The sequence below is a fragment of the Cetorhinus maximus genome, chromosome 9 (genome assembly GCF_964194155.1).
Source record: "Cetorhinus maximus chromosome 9, sCetMax3.hap1.1, whole genome shotgun sequence".
In the NCBI taxonomy this organism is placed as follows: Eukaryota; Metazoa; Chordata; class Chondrichthyes; order Lamniformes; family Cetorhinidae; genus Cetorhinus; species Cetorhinus maximus.
The window spans coordinates 94,810,587-94,838,519 of NC_135887.1; the positions used below are offsets into that span (position 1 = coordinate 94,810,587).

At 42.9% G+C, this 27,933-nt stretch overlaps 1 protein-coding gene across 2 annotated transcripts in view; it reads left to right on the plus strand.

Moving 5' to 3' along the window:
- ush1c (Usher syndrome 1C) overlaps window positions 1-27,933 on the plus strand; it is a 279,860-nt gene that overhangs the window by 231,125 nt on the left and 20,802 nt on the right. For both annotated transcript variants that reach the window (XM_078549127.1, XM_078549128.1), the window contains 2 exons: window positions 6,035-6,088; window positions 10,221-10,320. In XM_078549127.1, the coding sequence (XP_078405253.1) occupies window positions 6,035-6,088; window positions 10,221-10,320 (154 nt within the window). The remainder of the gene's footprint in view (window positions 1-6,034; window positions 6,089-10,220; window positions 10,321-27,933) is intronic.

Genomic DNA, 27,933 nt, shown 5'->3' on the forward strand with positions numbered 1-27,933 from the left:
CATTACCCCCCACCCTCATAGACACACTCTCTCATTCTCCCCCACTCCCAATTTTTACAGACGAGTCTCTCATTCCACCCCTCACACTCACAGACACACACTCTCATTCCGCAGCCCCCCACACACACACACACACACACACTCCCACATACTCACCATGTCCACCACAGGCACAATGCAACTTCAGCCTCCCGGGTTGCCAAAACTTTGTACCCCAGCACCCTCCCCCACCGGCTCAACAAGACTGCACTCTCCCGCATTACCAAAACTTGCCTCCTGTCAACTCCACCCCCACCCCTCCGCCCCCCCGCCCCCCCACTGGACCCGCGCAACTTCACCCTCCAGGGCCACCAAAACCCCACCCTCCATGGGCCCGATGTACCTGGTCCCCAGGCTCCAGCACCAGTGTACCTTCGCTTGTCTGGTACGGCAGCTTTCAGCACACTCAGCAATACCAGTGTTTGCTGCTCACCCAATTAAAGACTGTTTCTCTCCCTCATTTGCTGCTGGCAGGTTCGCTAGTGAGCCTATCAGCAGCAAACATGGAGGAAAAACAGTCTCTGAGTGGAGGAGCAGCTCCATGCAGAATCTTCCGTTGAAACTCACCTGTTTGACCAGAATTCTGAAAACTGGCTGCAGCAACCACATAGAGGGGCTTCAGCCCATGGGCCATAAGTTGGACAAGCCTGATCGAAAAGCATTCATTGACCCCTGGAAGGCTACGACAGATGGGTAGTGCTTAAGGCTCTAAGGTTTCAATTATCTGTGTGTTTGCTGGAGGAGTGCACGAGAAGCAGGAGAAAATACTATACCAAAAAGGTGTTGTTAGCAGGCTCCAGGCAGCAAAAGTGTTGCTGTTAGCTGGCTTTGTGTGTTTGGGGCTCAGGAGAAGTTCCAGGAGCCGTTTGATAGCTTTGTGCAGTTAGGGCTCAGGAAAAGTCCTGGAGAGCTGAGATGGTGGCAGAAGGTCACCGACTCCATGCTGGAAAGCGTTAGGGCTCAGAAGAAACCCCGGGGGTCATTTATAGCTTAGTGTAGCTGGGGAGATAGGAGGTTGGTGAAATCCAGGAGCAGTGCCAGCCCAATGCAGCTAGCCAGCTATTAAAGAACTGCAATTATACTGGTAAATAGAGGCTGGAGTGCAGACTGTGAAATCCAAGGGAACGGAGTTTCAGGAGACGAGACTGAAAGCCTGGGTGGTGTGCAGTCATTGAGGCAGTCCTAGTTGGGGTGGTTTTGAGGGAATTCAAAGGCTTGACCTTTGAAAGTGAAAAGTTTGGAGTCCCACTTGAGAGAGTGAGAGAGTTTCAATGGGTTGGTTGACTCAATGTTTACTGATGTCTGGGTGGATTGCTGAGAAATGTGAGGAATTTGTCTTGGCATTTGCAATTTATTGCACAATGTGGTGCATTTGACCACAGTTTGCCCATTAATTCACATGTATCTTATAATAACCCTGAACATTAAAGCATAAGATAGATATTGTATTTTTTTTACCTTGTATAGTAACATTTATATTTGTTTGTTCAAAACCCGTGAAACCTTGTGACTTTATTTTCTTAGCAAGTGTCTTGAATCTCAAACCGTCTACTTGAAACAAAATGTGATTGGTGCTTAACCAGATCTTACCAAAAGCTTGGGGGTCTGGTCTAAGATTAAAACAATGCCATCTAGCAGTATATCATGCTGACAGTGCTTTGAGGTCCTAAAAATTGTCTCAGCATTTATTAACAATCATTCAAGGTGAAGCTCCTCTCCCCTTAGTTCAAGGGTTCCCAAACCATGGGTCACAACCCCCAGTGAGGTCACGGGATGATAAATTGGAATCGCAAGCTCCTCCTCCTCCAAGGCAGCAATGATCATTGCAGAGGCAAAACTAGGCCTTGATGGAACTCTTTCAATGGGCCACTTTGATAGAGCTATAACTCTTGGTATGCTCTGCAGTGTATGTCTGGATGGTTATCATGAGATTTGCCAGGAGCTGGCCTCTATTTTGCATTCTTGAGTTTGATCCAGCAGTATTCACTACACAGCCCTTCAACCACTTGTCTTTCCTGCAGGCTGCTCGCTGCTTCCCTCCTCCTCACCACCTCTCTCCTGCTCACCAACCTTTCCACTCACTGCTACAAGCCTCCCGCTTGCTGCCTCTCCCTCTCTCTCACTCGACTCCTCTCATCTCATCAACCCTCTCCTGAACCCTCATTCACAGTGAGGGTTTGAGAGAGGGAAGCAGCTAATGGGAAGGTCCAGAAGTGTATGTGAAGTGGCAAGCAGGAGGGTCAGCGTGGGAAGCAGAAAGTGGGAGGATCAGGGAGAGAAGCAGCCAGTGAGAAGGCCAGGTGTGGGGAAGCGGCAATTGGGAGGATCAACAACTGAGTGGGTCAGCAAGTGGGAGGGCCAACAAGTGAATGGGTCAGGAAGGGAGGCAGGGAGCAGGAAGTCTATGAGCGGGTGGGTCAGTGGGGGACCAGCAAGCAGGAGGGCTGGGGAGAGAAGCAGCATGTTGAGCGAGGTGGAGAGGCAGTGAGGGGGAGGTAAGTTGAAAGATTTAGTAAGTTATTAAGAATTAGTTAGTTCGATCCATCTGTGTGTCTTGGGTGTTTGTATTATTGTTCCTGTAATTATAAGAAGAAGAAGGGGGTCTGTGCAGATTGGTACAACATCACACTATCAATTTTAACACTGAATAAATGAGAAGCTTTGATATTACTGAGAGGGCAAAGGAATTCTCTCTCGGTTGCTGGGGATCAATCCACACACAGTGCAGAGCTTTCGAAGCAGTATTGCAATTCCTTCCTCTCCCACCACCCCCCACTCCCGGTCTCATCTTCTCTCCTCACTATGGGGTCATGGAAAATTAAGAGCATTGAAATGGGGTCACAGTGGGAAAAAAGTATGAGAAGCACTGCCTTAATCGTTCAACAACTAATGCTGGAGTTAACAGAGTTATCAACTATTCCATGCTGATGCTGCAGTCTCTGTTCGCAAAGGTCAGAGACCTGTTCTGGTGTAGTAGTAATCACACTCTGTTTGAAGTAGGATGCAAAGTTGGGAGATGGATGGTAATGAAAGAGAGAGATATGGATGGCAGTGAAAGTGGAGGGAAATGGATGTCAGTGGAAAACAAAGGAGGTGAATGGCAATCACTATTATATAGCAGATTGAAAAAATCTTTAAATTTTTGATGTCCAAGTTGATTGTCCATTCTATGACCTCAGGTAAGCAAGAGTAAATAGTAAATGACACTGAAAAGAGTGAATGGTAATGGAAAAAGAATGCAATAAAAGAGGACAGTGGATGTCAATGAAATGGGGGGTAGATTACAGCGGCCAGGATATTTGGGATGGCGGGGTTTCCCTTCCCACCATCTGAAGAGTCAGCAGGGAACACATCCGCACCAACTCTGCCTGCCCTGCAGCCAATTCATGCTCGAAAGACATGAATTGGCTGCAGACGGGACTTCTGCCCCTCGCTTGGGTGGTATTAGCATGCAGTTCTCTAGTCCCTGCAGTGACAGGAGCTGTGGTGGGCAGAGTGAATGAAGGTTACAGAGCCTAAGCCCCGGGCCTGGACGGAAAGTTAAGTTTTTGGGGAGGGTCGGGAAGGCCTGCGGAGATGGAAAGTGGGTGATTGGGGTGTTGGGGGAGAGGTGGGGCGGGGGTGGAGGGAGGTCCAGCAGCCACCGGACCTTAAAGGGGTGGGAGGAGCGTGCCTGAAGTTAGAAGGGGGCTTCTGATGAAGATGACCCTCTGCTTCTGCCTGAGGCCTAAGCCCAATCATGTTTAAGCTTCCCCATGTCCGCGAAATCCTCCCGCCAGCCTAAAAATTGAGGCAGGGTGGGAAACAGCCCTTAAGTGGGCCTCAATAGGAGCAAGGTGGGGGGGGATCCTGCCCCAGCATAAAATCACTGCGAGTTCAGGGCGGGCAAAAACCCAGTGGGAAGCCTGTTCCTTCTATTACATGCTCCCCCCTCACCTAAAAGGTCGCCGGCAAGGGAGCGTGAAATTCACGCCAGTGAATGATGATGAAAGAGGAAAATGGAGGACATTGCAAGGGAACTAGATGATAATGGAGAGATGGGAAAGTAGATAGTTTTGAAAAGGTAGATCAATAAATGGGAAGTAGATAGCAATGAAGAAGCTCAAATGAACGGCAATGAAGGAAGGAATAGTCAGTAAAAGTCAGGAAAGATGGAAAGTAGAATGGATGACAAGGGGACAGCTGGTTGACAATTCTGGGGAGGAGGAAACATGTCGCAATAAAGGGGAAGAAAGTTGATCAGAATAGAAATTTTCATGGGTTGTGAGTGTCACTAGCAAGGCCAGCATGTGTTGCACATCCCTAATTGTCCCTGAGAAGGTGCTGGTGAGCTACCTTCTTGAACCACTGCAGTACATCTGGTTTGGTACACCCACATTGCTGTTAGGAAGGGAACAGTGCTGTTGGGAAATGAATAATAGTAAAGGAGATACAAAAGGGGCTGAAACTGAGGGCATCACTTTGAGTTGCGAGAGGGAAAAGGTGCTCGAATTACCTGAGAGGGAATGATGAGGAAGTGTGTCAGTGTAAACTGTTGGATGGGAGAAGATTGCCAGCATGTTCTAGTGAAGTGGAAGGAATACATCAGCCTAACTGGATTGAAAAGGCATATGAGTGTTGTGTTGATTTGAAGGGTGAGTGAAGAGTTCCAGAATGAACTAGGAGGTTTGGAGGAGAGTTGTACTCACAGCAGCATAACATGCCCAAAGATTTCTGGGCTCAGTACACACAAACTCAGCATAATTCCAGCAGCATGCTGACAATGTGTCACTGAGAAAATTACCTCAAAATGAACAAGAAGTTCTTAAAGGCATCATTTACTCTGTAGTCAAGGGAACTCCTTTCAACCTTGCCCCCTCCAAAGAAGACCCTTAAAATGGCACTATTCGCTCACTTACTTTTCCAGAAGTGCTTCATCCAATTCAGGGTCTCGGGGAGTCGGAGCTTATACTGACGGTATTACCATTGTAAAACCTTTGAGGTTAAGAATGGGATATGAGTTGAATAAGAAACCAGAATTTTAAGATTTGAATCTAAAGACCACTAGTATTGTGAACATCTGAGAAATGTTTTGGTGACACAACGTATCATTTAGCCATATACGCCTCTGTCTTTTGTTCAACAATGACAAAATTTGCAACGTGTTCTAAACAAAAGCAAGTGATTAGCCCTGAAACTTTCCAGGTCTATGTTACTTACATTGTTTCTAGGTAGAACTTTGACAACAGTATAACACTAGAAAGGCGATAACACTTTCATTTGCCACCTTCAATACACACATTTTAGGGGAGACAGGGGCATAGTGGTAATGTCGCTGGACTAGTAATCCAGAGACCCAGGCTAATGGAAATTGGTGGAATTTGAATTCAGCTCATAAATCTGAAATGTAAAGCTTGTCTCAGTGATGTTGATCATGAAACTAACAGCGATTGTCGTGAAAACCCATCTGGTTGACTAATTCAGGGAAGGAAATCTGCCACCCTTACCTGGTCTGGCCTATAAGTGACTCCAGACCCACAGCAATATGGCTGACTCTTAACTGCTCTCTGAAATGTCCCAGCAAGCCACACCATTCAAGGGGCAATTAGGGATGGGCAACAAATTCTGGCCTTGCCAGCGGCACCCACATCCCATGAAAGAATAAAGAAAAAAAATTCTTGCAAGTAAATAGTATAACCATTATAAATATTGTCATTGGCATTATTAAACAGCAGTGATAATTAAATTAAAATAGCTTCTAGTATCTTATGGAGCACATTAATGCAGATCCATCAGTCATAGAATGGATATCAAATTATTCAGATATGCTTTATAGATGTGACAGAAGTTTAATGCATTAGATGGTTTCTTTTTACCAATAGCAAGACACTGTTTGCTTACGTTGATCTATTTGAAAAATAAGACATGCCTTTGTGTAATGAATTATAAATGGTGAGACCATATTGATATGACAGTGAGTGGCACATTATTAATCAAAAATATAATTATATTCCAGTTCACATCAGACCAGATTGCAGGAAAGGATGTTCGCCTCTTGAGAATTAAAAAGGTAATAAGGAATAATGTATCAGCAGGAAACATTCAAATTCCTAACTGATAGCATGCCTATTTTATATGCTTTATTTCCATTATTTCTTCCTCAACACAATCCTTCGTTCTACAAGTTTGAACAAAATATCCTCAGGAGGGTGTCACTTTTGCATTGAAGTTTTTACTTCTAATTAATTTTATTAGATGACAAATACTACGTTTTACCCATGTAGTGTTCTATAAATAACACCTCTGAAATGTCATCTTGGTAGTGAGAGCAGAAGGAATACTTGGCTTCAAACCACAAGAATGTACGTTCAAGTGTCGGGGTTGTTACTCCAGTTTGGAGAATGAATTTGTCAGTTTTTGTCCAGGTATCAGCTTGTGAAAATCTCATTAGAGTTGGGGTGTTCAATGAGGGAATAAGAAAGCAATGCATAATCAACAAGGTGTTACTAGAAATTGGTATATAGGAAATGTAATTTGCAGTTTGAAAATAATCAGTAATTTTCTGTTGTTTTCAAGAACAGTTAACATATGTAGATACCTAAATAATCGCTAATAAGTAATTAAAATTGTTTTTTTTTAATGACCCTGTTTCACCCACATTATCCTCTATCATCCCATAACTGGTATTTTTATTGCTCTTGCATAATTTCAGTAAGCACGCAAATTAATGAAAGCAAGTGGCAGATTAGAATTGCAGATATGCCATTGGTCATATTTCCACCATCAGCAGAAATTTGCACATGCCTTGAATCTTGGCAACACTGGTGAAGGGGAATTTATAAATTCAGCTTTGTGACCCACACCATGGGCTGATTAATATGCTGAGGCTCCAAGGGTGGTTTCGCACCTGGAAGTTAACGGCCTTTCGAATTAAGGGCCCGCCTTCCGAACGCACCCGATAAAACATCAATTCGGGCTTGTTGATTTTCAGGGTGGGTTTGAGGCTTTCTTCCCACCCAATCAGTGTTGGAGGGTGGGATGTCCAGCCTCCGAGCTCATTGGCTGTGCCCTGGAATGAGGTCACAGCCAGTAGTTTAAAGGGTCCTTGGCACGGAACAGTGTCAGGAGACCCAACAAATGAAAGATTGCTTCAAACTACGCAGGATAATTTGCAATTGAGCAGTTTTCAGGCTTCTAAGGTGAGTGTATTTTATTTTTGGTTCTGCTGTCTCCAAACATTGGCACTGATCAGAGGTGGTATTCTTTCTAACCTGAACTAGTTAACCACTTATCTGCATGGAGGAGTTGTCTAGTTATTGCATGCTTCCCTCCAGAGATGCCCGCGCCATTGTAGCAAGGAGAAAGGCAGGGGAGAAGGGCCAATCCAGACTCTAGATTCAACGAGGACTCCCTCAGATCCCTCTAACATGTAGCCTCCAACCGACATGAGCAGCTGATGTCTATCGCAGTAAGAGGAGTAAGCTGTGCAGCCTGGGAGGAGGTGGCCGAGGAGGTCAGCAGTGTTGGACTGGTCAAAAGGAAATGGTCCCAATGCCAGAAAAGGCTCAATGACCTAATGTAGGTGGCCAGGTTGAAAAGGCCTCAGTATGTGCAGTCTTGTGCCAGTGTGCTGCAGGGCACACTCGTGAATGCAGAGGGTGCAACAGTTTGGCTGGACCTCAAAGGCAACAAAGACACAGCTGTCTTTCACCATGTATTTGTGTAATTAAAGCTTTGGCCCAGTTGTAGGGTGGGTGGTTGGCAGAATGAGCATTTGACGGTTGAGCACAGCATCCAGGCTGGCACGCACTAAGCTAATAACGGGTAGGCAGCATGCCATAAAATAATCTGAAACTGTTAAAGAGTGCACTCTTACATAATATTGCAGTCAGAAGAGCTCTCGGCAGCCGAGAAAAGACCTCTAATTCATATGATTTTAAAATGGATAGTCTGCTCATTCAAATAAACACTCCCAGCAGTAACAGATCTACTAACTGTTAAGCTGAGACTCATGGCTCAGCTGTAGCTTTTAAACCCACCCTAACAAGTTGCCCCTTCAAAAATCTGGAACTGCACATGGTGTGAATCTGACTCTAAAGGCATATTATAGTGTTCACGCTATATAATGGCAGTCAATTGGGTCGTTAATGGCCTTAAAATCACCATTAATTTACATTTGCATAACACGGGTGCTGCTCGCCTGGCGTAATATATAAAACTGGCATGATAACAGCTGGAATGCCACCCGATGTCATCACGCCTAATTATACGTCTCTGGATGTGGGGAACACTCCCACTATTGGAGCATATAATTCAGACCCACATCTGTGCCCTACTCAAAAAAGTAAACCATAAATTTTCAGCTGGGATCAGTAAACTCTTAGTGGACACTCGAGAAGGTACTACACAAAGGTTAATATGCGAGATAAAAGCTCATAGAATTGGGAATAATGTATAAGTATGGATGGATGACTCGTTAATGGACAGGAAGCAGAAAGTATGGAAAAATGGGGTATTTTCAAGTTGGCAGGTTGTAGCTAAAATAGAGTGCCGCAAGGCCTCAACTAATTATAATCTAGATTAATGATTTAGATTAAGAGGCTATGAATAATGTATCTAAATTTTAATCATACAAAACGAGGTGGGAATGTTAGTTGTGAGGAGTTCACAAAAGAAGCAGCAAAGAGATATAGACAGGTTAAGTGAATGGGCAACAAGGTGGCAAATAGAGTATAATGTGGAGGAGTATGAGGTCATTCAGTTTGGTGTTAAGAATAGAAAAGCAGAATTTTTTTTAAAAGTGTGGAACTTTTAAGTGTTGATGTTCAGAGAGACTTGGGTGTACTCTTACAAAGAACGCATAAGGTTAACATGCAGGTACACCAAGAAATTAAGAAGGAAAATGGCATGTTGGCCTTTATTGCAAGTGGACTGGAATACAAGAACAAGGCAGTCTCGTTACATTTGTATAGGGCATTGGTGAGATTACACATTGCGGACTGTTCGCAGTTTTGATCTGTGAAGAAGGATATATCTGCATTGGAGGCAGTTCAGTGAAGCTTCACTAGATTGGTTCTTGGGATCTTATGATGAGAGGTTTAGTAAATTAGGGCTACACTGTCTGGATTTTAGAAAATGAGAAGTAATCTCATTGAAATATACAAGATTCTGAAGGAGCCTGACAAACTAGATACCGAGAGGTTGTTTTCCTGGCTGGGGAATCTAGAACACAAAGGCACAGCCTCAGGATATGAGGTCGATCATTTAAGACTGAGATGAGGAGAAATTTCTTCACTCAGAGAGTTATGGAACTTTGGAATCCTGTACCACAGAGTTTTGGGGATGCTCCATCATGAAATATATTCAAGGCTGTTATAGATAGACTTCTGATCTCTCAGGGAGTCCGGGGGTATAGGGAGATGGTTGGAAAATTAAGTTGTGACAAGTCAGCCATGATATTGAATGGCAGAGAAGGCTCAATGGGTCTACTCCTGCTCCTATTTCTCGTGTTCTTATGTTTGTGAAATGATTCTAAGGTGTCTATGATGACAATAAATTTCTGTAATCTAGGGTCACATACCCAGGACCCGTAAACACGGTGACCTAAGATGAACATCATGGGCTGAATTTTATGCTGATCGGGCTAATTTTAACTTAATCAACGATGGTGACAAGGCTCCTTTGAAATGTTTTTTCTAACTATGAAAATGTCCCTATTATAATTATTTTGATATTAATGTTAACTATTCAAATTTGAAATGTTCCAGTGACTTTGGCTGAAGTTCAGTTAGTTAAGTCCCTAGGCATTCAATTTACTGAGGTGCCATCCATTCTCTTGTCAGATGTCACTCTGGTGGCTACTTATGTTAGCAGTGAACATCAACATTTCAAATTTAACATTGCTAATTGTAATATTACTTTCTTGCACAAGGGCAGTTGTTCAAAAGTTACAAATGTGATTTCCATTTTCTGTTTGCCAGTTTTTTTATGATGTCTGAAAATGTTCTGTGTAGGCACCCAAGCTGCTACCGGAGTCACCAGTACCAAATCAATTCACAATGCTATAGTACTGCTGAAGGAAAGGCTGTTACTGACATAAGATCTGTGCTGTAAATGTAGCATATAAAAACTGCTGTGATAATGAAAGCCAATAGAATTCTTAAATTGAGCTACAAAATGTCATTATCTATTCTGTTATATAGGAGGGACCATTGGATCTTGCAGTCGAGGGGGGCATTAGCTCTCCACTTGGGAAAATTGTTGTATCTGCAATCTATGATGGAGGTGCTGCAGACAAGCATGGTGAGATTATTGCTCTTGTGTTCTGGTGTTCTTATGTATCCTGAATATTTAGAAAACCTTGATTTCCACTTCCAAGTACTTCACAAGTAGGGCTGTACACATGAAGAAATTGACCACCCAATAATCTTACAATTAAAAAAAAACCCTTTTGGTAAAGGCAATGTTGGAAATCAATAATTAACACATGCGGTATTTCTACCCAACCTAAGATATTTTTCTACAACCACCTATTATTTTCTACCACTCAACCAATTTCTTATCCATACCCAAGATTTAACCTGAATTCTCATAGCATGGAGTTAACTGCCTTCCATACTGAACTTTTACAAGCTTACCTCATTGCATTTGGGGTGTTACTTCCTCAAATAATACAAAGAGGTTGGTCAAGGAGGTTCATCTCATTCTAAGTCCATATTGATCTCTGTTTCCTAACTTACTATTGTACAGATACTCAAAGTTTATATCCATAAGGGTGATGGCTCTGCTCTTTGCTATTTCTGATTTGTCACCATTTTAAAGTATGGGCACCATTTTGGCCATTCTCCAGACTACTGGTATCCCATCCACCCACCTCCCCCCACTCCCCGCAGCTACCCAACCCCAACCTCTAGTTCAGTGATTTCATCATAATGATTGCCAGTATGTTATGACAATTGCAGTTGGTAAAATTGAGTTATTTAAAAATCCCAGAGGGAAACTTTAAACAACTGTCATGACCTAGAATTTTAAATGTTATGTTTGAGATGTGACTCTAAATTCAGAAATCAGACCACCAGTTCTCGAGGTTTTACATTAAACTAAATGAAACATTTTATTAATTTACATAGGTTAAAATATATATACGCATAATACTATACAGTAATAATGTAGTAATACAAATTACTACTATCGTAACTTTTAACAAATTCCCAAACGGATCTCCATTAAGGCAACAGCAACCCATAGACTTAAGCAAACACCAGGCAAAGCATTTTCACCTTACGAATTCAAAGTGAGGTTCTTTTCACTTTGGTTCCTGTGGAGACAGTTGGAGGCTTACAGCTGCCTTTTGATCTCACATTGCCTCTGCTCTGCACACCCGAAAACTGCTGAATTTATACCTACCACCACCCATTCAATGTAAATTCTCATTGTATCACTAGCCTTTTCTAACAATAAAACCCCTTTCATAGTACCAATTTTATTAGTAACATAAACATATGGCTTGGTATCTGCTAGATAGGTGTCAGTTTTCACCCCACTTCTTGAATGTTCAATTCAAAAAATGCAAATGCACGCTATCTCTCTTACATATCAAAACTAGTACACATCAAAGCACCCAGACTAGCTGGCTTTAATCCAAATAAGACACGCCCACAGGCTAAACCTCTATTTTAAAAGAAAAATATTTTCCAATAATATTATATACATTAATAGCTTCATGACACAGTGACTCAGAATTTCCTCCTGTGTCTTCCTACGGCACCAAGCCTGGAGATTTATTGTTTCTGAATGCTTTTCACTCATCTAGGATATCCATCTTGTTTAAATCAAATAACAAGCATTTGAAGCCTTCTTGCTATGACTTCCTGATCACTTATGATTTATTGGTAAATTTAAGTAAAATCTATGTTGGGACTGCATCGACCTGCATATATATATTTGGATGATACCCATCCAATGTACCAGATAATGGGTATGAGCTGAATAAGATTTTGAAGTTAGCTTGATTTCAATTGTTTCTGATTTGCAAATATAAAGTCAAACTAAGACAGTTATCCAAAAATGCAAAATAAACATATGTATTATTTCAAATTGTGACAAGAATTATGGGCAGGATTTCCCCCCATCGGGGGCGAAGTTGAAGTGCGCGCCTCTGGGCGCCATTTTACGTGGGCGGAACAATTAAGACCCACCCAGCGTGACATCCGCACAGAAGCACTATGTGCTCCCTGTGCGGGCAGGGGAGGAGGGGGAATCCCTAAACCTGAGAGTGCACTCTTTCACGCATGCACACAAAAGAGCGCACTCATCTCTCTGAGCCTAAGTGCTGCCTCAGGGAGATCGGCTGTACTGTCAAAAATATTAAAAATAGAAAAAAAAAATCCCTGACATGTGACACTGTTACATGAGTTGGGACATGGCCATAATTTTTTTAAAAACTTTAATAAAATTTTTAAAAACCTACATGAAACCTCATCCCGCCAATGGATGAGGTTTCATGCTTTTTCTAATTCCCGCCAAGGCTCCTGGCCTGCCCGCTAACCTTAAGGTTGGACGGGCAGGTCCATTAATTAGTTAAATGACTCTGTCAATGACCTCAATTGGCCATTGACAGGTCGGCGGGCACACAGCTGGTTTTGCTGCGCTCCCGCCTACCTGAAAATTTAAATGGGGCGCAGTGACATCAGGAGTTCTGCCAGACATTACCGCGCGTCATTTTACGCGTCAGCGAGTGGGCCCCTGCCCCTGCTCGTCGATGGGAAAATCCTGCCCTATATTTTCAGAGATAATCCTTTGTAATGGTGAAATAGTGCCTGTCTCAAAAATCCTTGGTAATGAACTGAAACCAACTCAAATATGAACAACTTTATTCTGAGACTTGAACATTTTATTTTCAAAGTTGAATAAGCTCTTGACAGCCCCTGTGCAACTCCATGAATAGATGAACTTCACTCTTTTAAGGACTTGAAAGGTTGAGAGAGAATTCCTAATTGAACCAGTGAAGTATCATGTTTTACTAACTTTATTGGAAACCTGTCCTTATCCCAATTTAGATAAGCTCTGATTTCTAATTCAGTTTGAGTTTCATCCTGATCAGCATAGAATCCTTGCTATATTTGGTTGTATTGAGAATATGTCATTAGGCTAGATTTTATGAAAGTTGTAAGTAAAATGTGAGCTAGACGCCTTAAACTTGGAAGCTACCTCAGTGACTGTAGCATTCCTCTGTCTCGGGAGTTCAATATTTTGAAATTAGATAAATGTGTCAAAACCAATGGCAACATTTAAGCCAGATAAGTCTCACTTCGGGGCTTGAGTACAAAAGTCAAAGCTGCAATTCCATTGCAGTACCAAGGGTACGCTGCAATGTTGGAGGTGCCATCTTTTGAATGAGACATTAAACCAAGGTCCCATCTGCCTCTTTGGCTGAATGTAAATGCTCCAAGGCACTGCTTCGAAGAACACCAGGGAAGTTATATCCAGTATCCTGGCCAATGTTTATCCCTCAATCGACATCATAAAAAAGCAGATTAGCTGTTCATTCTCACATTGCTTTTTGTGGGAGTTTGCTACGTGCCTATTGGCAGCCCCGTTTCCTACATTACAACAATGACCACACTTCAAGGAAGTATTTCATTGGCTGTAAAGTGCTTTGAGATGTCAGGTGGTCGTGGGGAAAAAAGCACCATGTAAATACAAGTCTTTCTTTTTTCTTTTTACATATGATTGTGCAATAGTGCGAGCACTGATGCATTAAAATCAAAGTGCCCATACAGGAAAAAACAAATACAATAAACTCCAAAAGAGTTGCCCCAATACATGCAATAAAAACCCCAAAACACTCATTCATGAAAAAGAGAGACCCACATTCAGAAGAAAGTCCCACATAGATGGACAATTGGTGAACACAAGTTAAAGTAAATTTTATTTGATCCTCAAAACTTAAATTATTCAGAGCATAAAGTTTAACCTCCCAGCTGCAAGCCACTGATCGATATTGGCACAGTGTTACTTCAGTCCTCAATTAGGCCACACCGATAAGGAACTGGAAACAGCTATTTGACTCGAGGCTCATGGTCATCAGTCCAGATGCAGCCATGCCTATGGGAAAGGCATGTACTCTCAACATTTGTCTGGAGGCAGTACTGGGACAGTAACAACTTTTTGAACGTCATTTGACTTAGCTTATACCTTAAAAAACTTACCTGCTGTCAGCCTTTGCTCAGATTGGGAGCAGTTTATGCAGCCCTTACAATGACCTCTGACCAACAACACCAGCAGGGGCAGCAACAGCAGCTGACATTTCCACAGCCACCTGATGCTCCACATTGGCTTGCTGAAAATTAGATTCAGATGCCTTGACAGATTTGGCAAGGGTGGGCATCCATCAGTGTGCAACATATGTCCAGAATAGCAATTGTCTGCTATGCTGTGCACTATATGGAGTTGCAGGAAGAGAAAGCTGCAGACCACTTGGCATCTCCTGAGGAGGAAGAAGAGGAGCATAATGTGGCCAAGGTCGCTACAGCCGCACATCTAGCTTCCAGTAAGCCCGCAATAGCTTCATTGAGGCACAGTTCAGGAAGGCAGTGGCATTGTCCCTGAGACCCAGGGACCCGGGACTCTGAGGACCCGGTCTTGAAACCCACCATGGTGGATGGTGAAATTTGAATTCAACAACAATCTGCAATTAAAAGTCTAATGATGCCCATGAAATCATCATCAATTGTCATAAAAACCCATCTGGTTCACTAATGTCCTTTAGGGAAGGACATCTGCCGTCTTTACCTGGATTGGCCTACATGTCACTACAGACCCATAACAATGTGGTTGACTCTTAAATGCCCTCTGAAATGGCCTAGCAAGCCACTCAGTTGTACCAAACCACTACAAAGTCCATAAGGACTGAAACCGAACTGACTACTCAGCATCAACTTAGGTGCCGGAAACGACACCGGCAAACTCAGCCCTGTTGACCCTGTCTTCCCTAGTAACTTCTGGGGGCTAGTGCCAAAATTAGGAGAGCTGTCCCACAGACTAGTCAAGCAACAGCCTGACATAGTCATACTCACAGAATCATGCCTTACAGATAATGTCCCAGACACCAGCATCACCATCCCTGGGTATGTCCTGTCCCATCGGCAGGACAGACCAGCACAGGTGGTGGCATAGTGTTATACAGTCAGGAGGGAGTTGCCCTGGGAGTCCTCAACATCGACTCCGGACCCCATGATGCCTCATGGTATCAGGTCAAACGTGGGCAAGGAAACCTCCTGTTGATTACAACATATCACCCTCCTCTGCTGATGAATCCATACTCCTCCACGTTGAACACCACAGCCTTGGTTCAAACATGGACAAAAGAGTTGAACTCCCAAAGTGAAGGGAGAGTGACTGACCTTGACATCAAGGCAGCATTTGGCCAAGCGTGGCATTGAGGAGCACTAGCAAAACTGGAGTCAATGGGAAGCAGGGGGAAAACTCTCCACTGGTTGGAGTCATACCGAGCACAAAGGAAGATGGTTGTGGTTGTAGGATGTCAGTTATCTCAGCTCCAGTACATCACTGCAGGAGTTCCTCAAGGTAGTGTCCTAGGCCCAACCATCTTCAGCTGCTTCATCAATGACCTTCCTTCCACCATAAGGTCAGAGGTACAGATGTTCGCTGATGATTGCACAATGTTCAGCACCATTCACAACTCCTCAAATACTGAAGCAGTCCATGTCCAAATGCAGCAAGACCTGGACAATATCCAGGTTTGGGCTGACAAGTGGCAAATAACATTCGCGCCACACAAGTGTTAGGCAATGACCATCTCCAACAAGAGAGAATCCAACCATCGCCCCTTGATGTTCAATGGCATTACCATCACTGAATCCCCCTCTATCAACATCCTGGGGGCTAACATTGACCAGAAACTGAACTGGACTAGCTATATAAATATTGTGGCTACAAGAGCAGGTTGTAGGCTAGGAATCCTGCGATGAGTGACTCCCCAAAGCCTGTCCACCATCTCTGAGGCACAAAAGTCAGAAGTGTGATGGAATACTCCCCACTTGCCTGGATGACTGCAGCTCCCACAACACTCAAGAAGCCTGATACCATCCAGGAGAAAGCAGCCCGCTTGATTGGCACCACATCCACAAGCATTCACTCTCTCCACCACAGTAGCAGCAGTGTATACCATCTACAAGATGTACTGCAGGGATTCACCAAGGCTCCTTCAACCGCACGTTCCAAACCCATGACCACTATCATCTAGAAGGACAAGGGCAGCAGATAGATGGGAACAACACCACCTGGAAGTTCCCCTCCAAGTCACTCACCATCCTGACTTGGAAATATATTGCCGTTCCTTCACTGTCGCTGGGTCAAAATCTTGGAACTCTATTCCTAACAGCACCTACACCACATGGACTGCAGCGGTTCAAGAAGGAGGCTCACCACCACATTCTCAAGGGCAACTAGGGATAGGCAATAAATGCTGGCCCAGCCAGCGAAGCCCACATCCCACAAATGAATTTTTTTAAAATATGAAGTGCTGAGGGTGGCAAGGGCACAGGATATACTCTGGGGAGGGGATTTCAATGTCTATCACCAAGAGTGGCTTGGTAGCGCCACTACTGACCGAGCTGGTCAGATCCCAAACAACATAGCTGCTAGACTGGATTGGCAGCAGGTGGCGAGGGAACCAACAAGAGGGAAAAACAAATTTGTTCTCATCCTCACCAACGTGCCTGCCCCAGATGCATCTGTCCATGACAGCATCAGTAAGAGTGACCACTGTACAGCTCTTGTGGAGACGAAGCCCCATCTTCACATTGAGAATACCCTACACTGTATTGTGTGGGACTACCACTGTGCTAAATGGGATAGATTTCAAACAGATCTAGCAGCTCAAGACGAGGCATCTATGAAGCACATTGGCCATCAGCAGCAGAATTGTACTCAACCACAACCTGTAAACTCATGGGCCGGCATGTCCCCCACCCTACCACTACCACCAAGCTAGGGGATCAACCCCCTGGTTAATGAAGAGTGCAGGAGGCCATGCCAGGAGCAGCACCAAGCATACCTAAAAATGAGGTGTCAACCTTGCATGCCAAGCAGCACATGATTGACAGGGCTAAGCGATTCCACAACCAAAGGATCAGATCTAAGCTCTGCAGTCCTGCCACATCCAGTTGTGAATGTTAGTGGACAAATGAACAGCTCCATAGAGGAGGAGGTGCCACAAATATCCCCATCCTCAATGATGGGGGAGCCCAACACATCACTGCAAAAGATAAGCCTGAAGCATTTGCAACAATTTTCAGCCAGAAATGCCGAGTGGATGATCCATCTCAGCTTCTTCTGGAGGTCCCCAGCATCATAGACGCCAGTCTTCAGCAAATTCGATTCACTCCTCGTGATATCAAGAAACACTGAAGGCACTGGATACTGCAAAGGCTGTTGGCCTTGACAATATTCCAGCAATAGTGCTGAAGACTTCTACCCGGCAAAGTGGAAAATTGTCCACGTATGTCCTGTACTCAAAAAGCAGGATAAATCCAACCCAGCCAATATGCCTCATCAGTCTACTCTCAATCGTCAGTAAAGTAATGGAAGGGATCATCAATAGTGCTATCAAGTGGCACTTACTTAGAAATAAGCTGCTCACTGATGTTCTATCTGGGTTCCGCCAAGATTACTCAGCTCCTGACTTCATTACAGCCTTGGTTCAAACATGGGCAAAAGAGCTGAACTCCCAAGGTGAGGTGAGAATGGCTGCCCTTGACATCAAGGCAGCATTTGACTGAATGTGGCATCAAGGAGCCCTAGCAGAATTGGAGTCAATGGGAATCAGGGGGTTAACTCTGCATTGGTTGGAGGCATACTTAGTACAAAGGAAGATAGTTGCGGTTCTTGGAGGTTGATCATCTCAGCTTCAGGACATCACTGCAGGAGTTCCTCAGGGCAGTGTCTTTGGCCCAACCATCTTCAGCTGCTTCATCAATGGCATTCCTTCCATCATAAGGTCAAAAGTGCGAATTTCACTGATGATTGCACAATGGTCAGCACCATTCATGACAACTCAGATATTGAAGCAGCCCATGTCCAAATGCAGCAAGACCTGGACAATATCCAGGCTTGCGCTGACAACTGGCAGGTGACTTCGCTCCACACCAGTGCCAGGCAATGACCATCTCCAACTAGAGAGAATCTAACCATCACCCCTTGACATGGCATTACTATTGCCGAATCCCCCACTATCACCACCCTGGAGGTCACCACTGACAGAAACTAAACTATATAATAGCCGTATAAACACTGTGGCTACAAGAGCAGGTCAGAGGCTGGGAATTCTGTGGCGAGCAACTTACCTCCTGACTCCCCAAAGCCTGTCCACCATCTACAAGGCACAAGTCAGGAGTGTGATAGAATATTCTCCACTTGCCTGGGTGAGTGCAGCTCCCACAACACTCAAGAAGCTTGACACCATCCAGGACAAAGCAGCTACTTGATTGGCACCCCATTCACAAACATTCACTCCCTCCACCACTGATGCACAGTGGCAGCAGTGTGTACCATTTACAAGATGCACTGCAGCAACTCACAAAGCCTCTTTGGACAGCACATTCCAAACCACGACTGCTACCATCTAGAAGGACAAGGGCAGCAGATGCATGAGAACACCATCACCTGGAAGTCCCCCTCCAAGTTGCACACAATCCTGACCTGGAAATATATCACCATTCCTTCACTGTCACTGGATCAAAATCCTGGAACTCTCTTCCTAACAGCACTGTGGGTGCACCTACATCACATGAACTGCAGTGGTTCATAAAGGCAGCTCAGCACCACCTTCTCAAGGGCAATTAGGGATGGGCAGTAAATGCTGGCCTAGCCAGCGATGCCCACATCTCTTGAATGAATAAAAATACACATACAAGCGTAAAGCCATAAGTAACACTGCATGCTCTGGCCCTATCATGCCCCAGCACAAAGCATTCCCGCAGTCATAAATTGCTCCTCTCAAGCACATCGTCCACACGTATTCCACTCTGGGTGTGCCATTCTGATGAAGGCTTTTGTCTACTGGGAAATTGGAATGCATCAGTGAAGAGGGAAAGGCATTAAAAAAACTTTCCTTGTTTAATTTTTCACAAATGAAACAATATTTACATAGTTAGAGACAACTAAGTGACCCCCCCCGTGCAAATAAGAAGTCAAAAATCTTTCTCTTCCGCTTTCTTCACTTCGGTTTAGTGATACTGTTGTGTCTTCAGCAGAGCTAAAGGAAGGTTGCCCATTCCTTTGCTTTGACAAATGAGATGCCTGCAGCCGATGCCCTCTGGGGTTTTGAACCCATGAGGGCCCTGCCAAAGACTTCCCACCTGCACCTGTGAAGGGGCTGGAAACAGCATGTGGGGCTCTACCACCGTGCTAAATGGGATAGATTTCAAATGGATCTAGACGGGGCATTCATGAGGCACTGTGGGCCATCAGCAGCAGCAGAATTGTACTCAACCACAACCTGTAAACTCAGGGGTCGGCATGTCCCCGACTCTACCACTACCACCAAGCTAGGGGATTAACCCTGGTTAATGAAGAGTGCAGGAGGGAATTTCAGGAGCAGCACCAAGCATACCTAAAAGTAAGGTGTCAACCTGGTGAACCTGTAACACAGGCTTCTAGCATGCCAAGCAGCATAAGCAGCACATGATTGACAGGGCTAAGCGATTCCACAACCAAAGGATCAGATCTAAGCTCTGCAGTCCTTCCACATCCAGTCATGAATGGTGGTTGGCAATTAAACAACTCAATACAAGGAGGAGGCTCCACAAATATCCCATCCTCAATGACGGGGGAGACCAGCACATCACTGCAAAAGATAAGCCTGAAACATTTGCAACAATTTTCAGCCAGAAATGCAATTATTGAGCATCAGCAATGGAGAGATGGGGGTGGTCCAGAGACCTGGTGACAGCATTAGATAATACACTGCCACTTGATACTTAACTGTCAGTCATGTTGAATTCATGTCCCCTATAACAGAACTGTTATGATCTGCACTTTGCTGAGTTTGTACCCTTTCTCAACGTCAGCTCTGACACACGTCTTTTGATGTCCCATAATTCATTCATGGGTGATGGAGAAGCTGCTGAGGGACTAGGTTGAGGAGATCTAGAGGGGGTGAACATTCTTAGGTTGTAAAATGATAAGGTGCTCATCACATTTGAGTAGGAGCAGGTGTGGGAGACAGGGACAGTAGTGGAGAGTTCTCATTGGAGGATGTAGCACACTCCAAGCTCTGCTCAGCTGGACACAGATGCTGAGCATTGAGGGTTATCCTTCAGGTGTGAAATTATGTTGCAGCAGTGGGAAATGTGTGTGGTTTTGTCAATATTTCCTGCAGGCTGTGCACCCTCGGAGATAGACTGGAGGAGTCCATCCCAAACATGAGTACCACAATGTCTCAGGCACTTGTGCTGGTGTCCACTTCCATGGAAAGAGCATCACGGAGTATCATTTACAGAATGGCACCAATAACATGGCAGCTCAGACCAATGACCTACCCACTCTCTGCCACTTTACAGTGGATGGAAGAAAGCTTTGCCATAGGTGCTCAATTGCATTAAAAGGGAGGCAGAGGTGACAAGTTGGACTCTTGACTTAGAGACAGTCTTTCAGTCTTCAGCATCTGTCATGGTATTATCAGCTTCTGATTTCTTTTGATGACGGGGCAACAGCTGGGAGAGATAGTGTTACAAGTAATGTAACCAGGCCTGTATTATGTGTCAGAGCAATACACAGTGTATCAATTTGCATATTTAGTGAACAGTAATAGTAGCTATTATATTTATACATAATTAATTGCTTTGTAAAAAGATATAATGCACAGACTTGTTTTCAAGAAATCTGCATTCCCTTAAATAATATATTTTCTGTGCGCTCATGTTTATGTACGTCATGCTGCTCTCACTAGAACCATGTCCAATGGTGCAGTTGTCACCATTTGCTGATAAGTTGATGAGGTGAAAAGTGAAGCAAATTCTGCTGCACTCCATATGCCCCCCCCAAAGGACTTTGAGCTCACAGCATGGAATGCTTGTTTTCGAGAAGTCTCATTCACAGAATTTATGTCAGAATATGAAGGGCTAAACCTTTATAAATAACCTTTAAATTATATAATTTTACACCATGAAATCTTAAAAACATTTGTTACAGTTCCATAAAATTGACTATTATTTCAATCTAGTTTTTACTGAAACTCGTTAAAATGAAGTGTTAAGTTTCAGCTTCCCTTGAAATAGCTTTTAATAGCATTAACAGATTATTAATACAATTGCTACAATTTTATTGTAATCTACAAAATTTGAATTTATGGATATGTAGATGGTTACACAACATTACGCAAAACCTCTATCAATGATCATGTTATGCAGAAGAAAGGTTGAGGACATTCATTGAGGCTTGGCAATAGTCCAAACAGGAAAGAGGCAATGCTATGGCAAGTAACAGAGAGGCTGCTTGATGGTCAATGAAATGTTTGTGTGGATTGTGGTCACCATGGGAGTAACGGATGTTGATTATAGTCAGTGAGGGTGCTTTACTGTGAAACGAGACTAATAATAGTGCTGAAATTAAAGATTTTCATTTATGGTAAAGTTATTGTTAGCAGTTTACCATGCAATGGAGAATATTGGCTTCAAAAATGTCTGTTGGTTTAGGACCATCATTGACCATGTATTGTGCAATCTCCCAATCTTCATCCTAATAAACATCATGGCATAGACATTTTTATTTAGAGACAATGTGGGAAAAATTCACAAAGCACTGGTTTCTGGCACAAACTGAGCAGCGCTATTGCAAATAAGGACCTCAGATCTGACCTGCATGAATCCATCAGGCTGTGGATGCTAATCAGACGTCCTGAAGCACCTTGCTAGGTTTGCCTTAGGAATTTTAGCTGATTCCAATTGCAAACTGGTCCACTGGGCGTGGGGAGGGAAATAAACCAGAGCAGGCAGAGTCAGACAGGTCTTCCTTATTTTTGTAAATTGTAAAACAAACACCTTATTCCAATGTAGTTGGAAACTCTTTCGAGTTACCAACAGTCACAGATTGCAACTTCTTTCGAGTACAATCACAGTTCTTGGTTTTTCCAGGAGTGGGACATGAACCCACAACCCTCTGATTCAAAGGCGAGGGTGCTATGAACTGAGCCACAGCTGACACACCTTATTGTGTCCAACCTCCAGCAGTCTCTTTAAGTACTGCTAGTTATCCCATTGAAGACCTGGACAACACAACCAGGAGGAGAATGTGCAGCACAAGCTCTAACCAGTTGATGAACAATACTGATTGGGGTCCTATTAACATTTGCATTTTCAGGGCAACTAACATGTGTTTTTTAACTAATACGTGCACACCTGGATGTTACTGGCTTCCAATTTGTCAGCTTCACTTGAAGTAACTTTTAATAGAATTAACAGATTATTAATACTATTGCTACAATTTTATTGTAATCTACAAAATTTGAATTTCTGGGTATGTATGCGGTTACACAATAGGGAGACGGAGAGCTAGAGATCGTGACCCAAGAGTTGTTGCTAAAATTTCATAGTAATGAATGGTGTCCTAAACAACCTTCTGTCTGTGAATGAAATTAACAATTTACTGATTCATTGTTCATGTATCAATGTTATATAAACATTATGCATTAGTCCTCATTTAGTTGTGGAAAATGGTGATTTCCTAATTTACAATACTGGATTGGGGTTAGGAGAAATTCCATTACTCAAAGTCGTTGAAACAAGGAATGGTTTGGCACAGTGAGTATTTGAGGTAAAGTCCATTGCATCATTAGAAATATTGGAAGAGAAGTAAGCTATTTAGTCTTTCAAGCTATTCAGTTATATCATGGCTGATGTCTACCTCAACTCCATTTACCCACCTTTGCTCCATATCCCTTGATAACCTTACCTGATAGAAAATTATCTATCTCAATCTTGAAGCTTTCAATTAACTCTATTAAAGGAAAGTGGATAAAGTAGAAAACTATACAGATCTATAGTAGGGCATTAAGATTAATTTTGAATTGCTCTAGCAAAGAACTGACATGCATAATGGGCCAAATGGCCTCCTTCGATGCATAAAATGAGAAGATACATGACTTTCTGTGTATATCTTTTTCTCTGTCTCCTCGTACCTCAGGTGTTTTTTTGTCTGTTAGCATTAATTCAACTGTTTTACTTCAAATGTTGGTTAGGAGTAACCTATGGAGTTCCTCCTTTCCCTCTGATTTTCCTCTCCCATGCTACCTATCAAGAAGGGTCCAAAGTGCCAACTTGTCATGTGCAGGATTATAGTTATGAACTACCCTGCTAGTAATTCATGGGAGAATATATAGGAATATATGTTGGGAATTATTGCTTGAATAATTTATGGGCAAAAAGACCATAAGACCATAAGGTGTAGGAGCAGAAGTAGGTCATTTGGCCCATCAAGTCTGCTCCGCCATTCAAGGAGATCATGGCTGATCTGATAATCCTCAACTCCACTTTCCTGCCTTTTCCCCATAACCCTTGATTCCCTTACTGATTAAAAATCTGTCTATCTCAGCCTTGAATATACTTAACGACCCAACGTCTACAGACCTCTGCGGTAAAGATACACTACCCTCTGAGAGAAGAAATTCCTCCTCATCTCTGTTTTAAATGGGTACCCCCTTACTCTGAGATTATGCCCTCTGGTCCTAGACTCCCCCACAAGGGGAAACAACCTCTCAGCATCTACTCTGTCAAGTCCCCTAAGAATCTTATCTGTTTCAATAAGGTCGACTCATTCTTCTAAACTCCAACAAGTACAGGCCCAACCTACTCAACCTCTCCTCGTAAGAAAATCCTTCCATCCCCGGGATCAACCTAGTGAACCTTCTCTGGACTTTCTCCGATGCCAGTATATCTTTCCTTAGATAAGGAGACCAAAACTGTTCACAGTATTCTAGGTGTGGTCTAACTAGTGCCTTGTATAGCTTTAGCAAGACTTCTCTATTTTTATACTCCATTCCCTTTGAAATAAGGGCCAACATTCCATTTGCCTTACCTGCTGAATTTGGTGAGTTACTCTGTAGTTTTTTTGTATCCTTTATAAGAAAGGTGAAATGGTGCAGAGAAAATAATTTATTTGTTAGCTTTACAAATTTTCTTGCCTTTCCTCATCTGAAGACCATAAACTATGGCTCCAGACTAAAAAGTGAATGCCAACAACTGCTTACATCGGTGGCACATTCGAACGAGACCTGTTCCATCCTCAACTAATCTTCACATACATGCACTTTCCAAAAGGTGTCAATGGATAGTGTACACAAACATGGCGTTTGGCTATATCATTTTTCTTCACACCAAGGATACTGAGGCCACTTACTGCCTATTATCGTTAATTTTTCTTCTCAACAACTTTCTTTGTTCAAGTTAGTTACAGTTCCAATAAACAGTGTCATGAAAATGTCATAATTTTCATGATATTATTGTGATTTATTGTAAATGTAGGTTAATAGTGAGGTTTGGATTATTTTTTCTGTGTGGATGTATGTGTGGGGGTTTTAATTGAATTAGAGACAGCTAGTCTGGAGCTTTTGAGTGATCAAAAGGGAAGCTAGGTTTGAAATGTTAAATATGTAAACATGGCTGAAGATTTAGAATGTGAGGTGTGAGGGACATTTGCATTTTTAGATAAACCAGAGTAGTTTGAATTTCAAAGAGATGATGAGATGTTACACCTAGTCATATGAAGCTGTCAAACAGTGTATTTATTTTTCCCAAAGGCTACTGATAATATGAGTACTATGAAAGATTTATATTATGGAAAAAGTAAAATTACAAAGACATATTGGAAGAATGGAATTTATATTAAAAAGGGAGAAATATATATAAAGGAAATGAGGTTATGTGTAAGGAGGAAGGAATTCTAAGATCTAATAAGAGTGAAAAGCCTCCAGCCTCTATGCATCAAGCTGCTGTCTACAGGAACTGAAACTAAGAGAATTCACTCTGAATATCACTGTCCAGGGTATTGTGTGCTTTGCCTGGGTCTGTTAAAATCAATTCTGTTCTTACTGTTGCCTTAACGGAGGTGTAACTGGAATTTAGATTAATTAGGGGATTTAGGAGTTATTATAATAGTAATTTATAGACCAATGCATGTGCTTAAAATCTTTTCTTCTGTTAATAAATATTTAATTTATTTTTGAAAAAAAACCTCTAAGAGTCGATGGATTTGTTACTACTGAATTCAAGGTATGCGCCTCGAAATAAAATACAAATTGAAAAACAGTTGTGGCAGCTGTTTCAAGTTTCCCTCTGGGATTTGAGCAGCTCGACATTTGCTATCCGCTGTGCCATAACAATAGACTAAATACCTTAGAAAACAAACTTGCAGCTCAGTTCTCTGCCACAGGCAGATTAATGTAACCCGGATGATTTTGATTTGAATAAAGCCAAGATAGTCTTATTTTGTGCCCAGGGGAGATTTTATTAATTGTAAAGTAGTAATTTAGAGATAGTAAACTATTTATTATTTTTTTTGTGAGGAGTTATCATAGCATAACATCTATTGTATTATATTAGTGCTATTTATTCACTTGCTCATCTATTATTTAATAAAGTCATTTACCAATTAAAGCCTAAAGCAAGGTCTGAAATGATGCTCCCCTACTTCTCAAAGATGTGAGAAAGATCCTGTGGATGCATGGGAAATTTCCATTAATTAAAAAATAAAAGTTTCTATTCATTAGTCTGGGCACGTTATCAAAAGCTTATATAGATATTAGGCCCATTGAAGATACTGTCAAGACTGAAGGGAGATAAGCCTCAACCGTAGGAGTAATGTATGAAATATGAGGGTAGATCTTAACTTTTGGACAACCAATCAGTGAAGACTGCTCCCCATCCTGGCTCTGAAGGGATCAGTACCATTTTGAGGCCCAGGCCTCATTAAAGTTGAACAAGCAAACTACCCACCTGAAATAAGCATCACACCACTGCTCACCTGATTCAGGGTGGTGCAATATCATGAGGCTTCACAGCCACTTGGCCGGCAACAAGTTAAATTCTAGGTGAGATCACACTTGTTGAGGAGTGGAAGCTTGGGCTGGCAGCAAAATAATATATAACTTGCCCTTGTCTGGGGTCTCCTCAGCAGTATCCCTGGTAAAATTGGTTAGAGAGGACACTGGGTACCATCTGATCACATCTGGCCTGATATGGTAATTGGGGTCCTATGTATGTCCTAGGACCCCAATTTGTATATTAAAAGACAACTACTGCCTAAAACAGGTGAGAACTTCAGCCACCCATCATTAGGCCCCTGTAAAAATAATAGCAGAGAGACCATTGCTGTTTATGGAATATTAAATCCACTGGCACTATCAACACTGATTTTGCTACTTTAAAATCAACACCACAAGCTGAATAACCTGGAGTAAGAAGAGCAGGAATAAGTGTATTCTCCAATAAGCAGTTTATGATTATTTGAAGAGAGTGATTTCAAATGAATGTGAATGCCCCAAGACAGACAAATATGGCTGTAGCCACAACTGCAGTCTCAGAGCAGCATTGGCATTACCAGTGGTTATGAAAGTGACCCTGGCCATGAAACTTTATGCACCATGCTCTTTCCAGGCCGCCTTGCCAGAGAGAAGCAGGTGAAGCCGGCATGGAGCTTAAAGAGGATTGTAGGTTTCCCCTACAATGCAGGGTGTCTTTGAATACACACGGGTTACTTTGTGCGTGTCTCATGTCAACTCTCAGATGTACCATACATAGAAGAATTACACTCCCTCAAAATCTAGATGGTGTATGACCCTACAAAATGCATGATGCAGGTCATTGCCAGCTTTCCTGGCAGCAGTGATGATGCCTTCATTCTGTGACAGTGGATATACAATTTGTATTTGAACCACTAAGATAAACCAGAGGGTGGTTACGGTGGGGGCAGGGACTATCCTTTAACAACAAAGCTCATGTCTCCTCTACAACCTACATACACGAGTAGCATGCAAATAACGAAAGCCATGCTGCCACACAAAATGTAATAGAGAGGCTATTAGGGTGCTTAAACTATGCTTCTGCAACCTGGACTCTTCTGGAGGAGCTCTATAGCACTTGGCAGAGGACATGTCAAGAATCATGATAGCCTGCTGTAATTGTAAAATCTCACCATTAGAAAGGCACAGCCCTTGCCAACAGCTATATAACAACCAACTGAGGAGGACGAACAGGAGGAAAAGAGGAGGCAACCAATGGCCAGGTTGTCGAGGATTGACATATTTAACCATGGCATCAGTAAATGGGATCCCAATTTCCCATTTACTAACAGCCCCACGCCTTGTCTCCCCTCTGTGCTGACCATCACAGCATCCACTTGTCCGTAATGCAAAAATCAATGCTACCACAACATAAATATTCCAAATCAAATTTGTAGATCAAACCACGCCATATTGCAACAAGTGTCAACTAATCATTTGTAGCTACCCCAGTGGACTCAGATGGCTGGCAGAAAGCTGATGATTTTTGGTGAGTGTGACTGCAGGTGGCCTTACAGGGCAACTTTGAGCAGCTCTTGCCCTAGAAGGCCCATTTCAGATTGTGTCATCTTGGCTTGGTGGCATCAGTCAGGGCTAGCTAGCTGGCAGGCAACAGTAAGTGCATTGGCGGAGTTACAGTAGTGGGAGCACGAATGGTGTCATCATGAGGAAGGACAGCAGGTTCTTGCTCAACAGAACTACTGTCGTTTCCAGGGTGATGCTTCACCAATCCTAGTGATGCATTGGAGGACAGATTTCTGGGCTGCTTGACACACTACAAACCGTTTTGAACACTGGTATCCTCAGCCATAATGGCAGTAGTCTGAGCTGATCTAGCA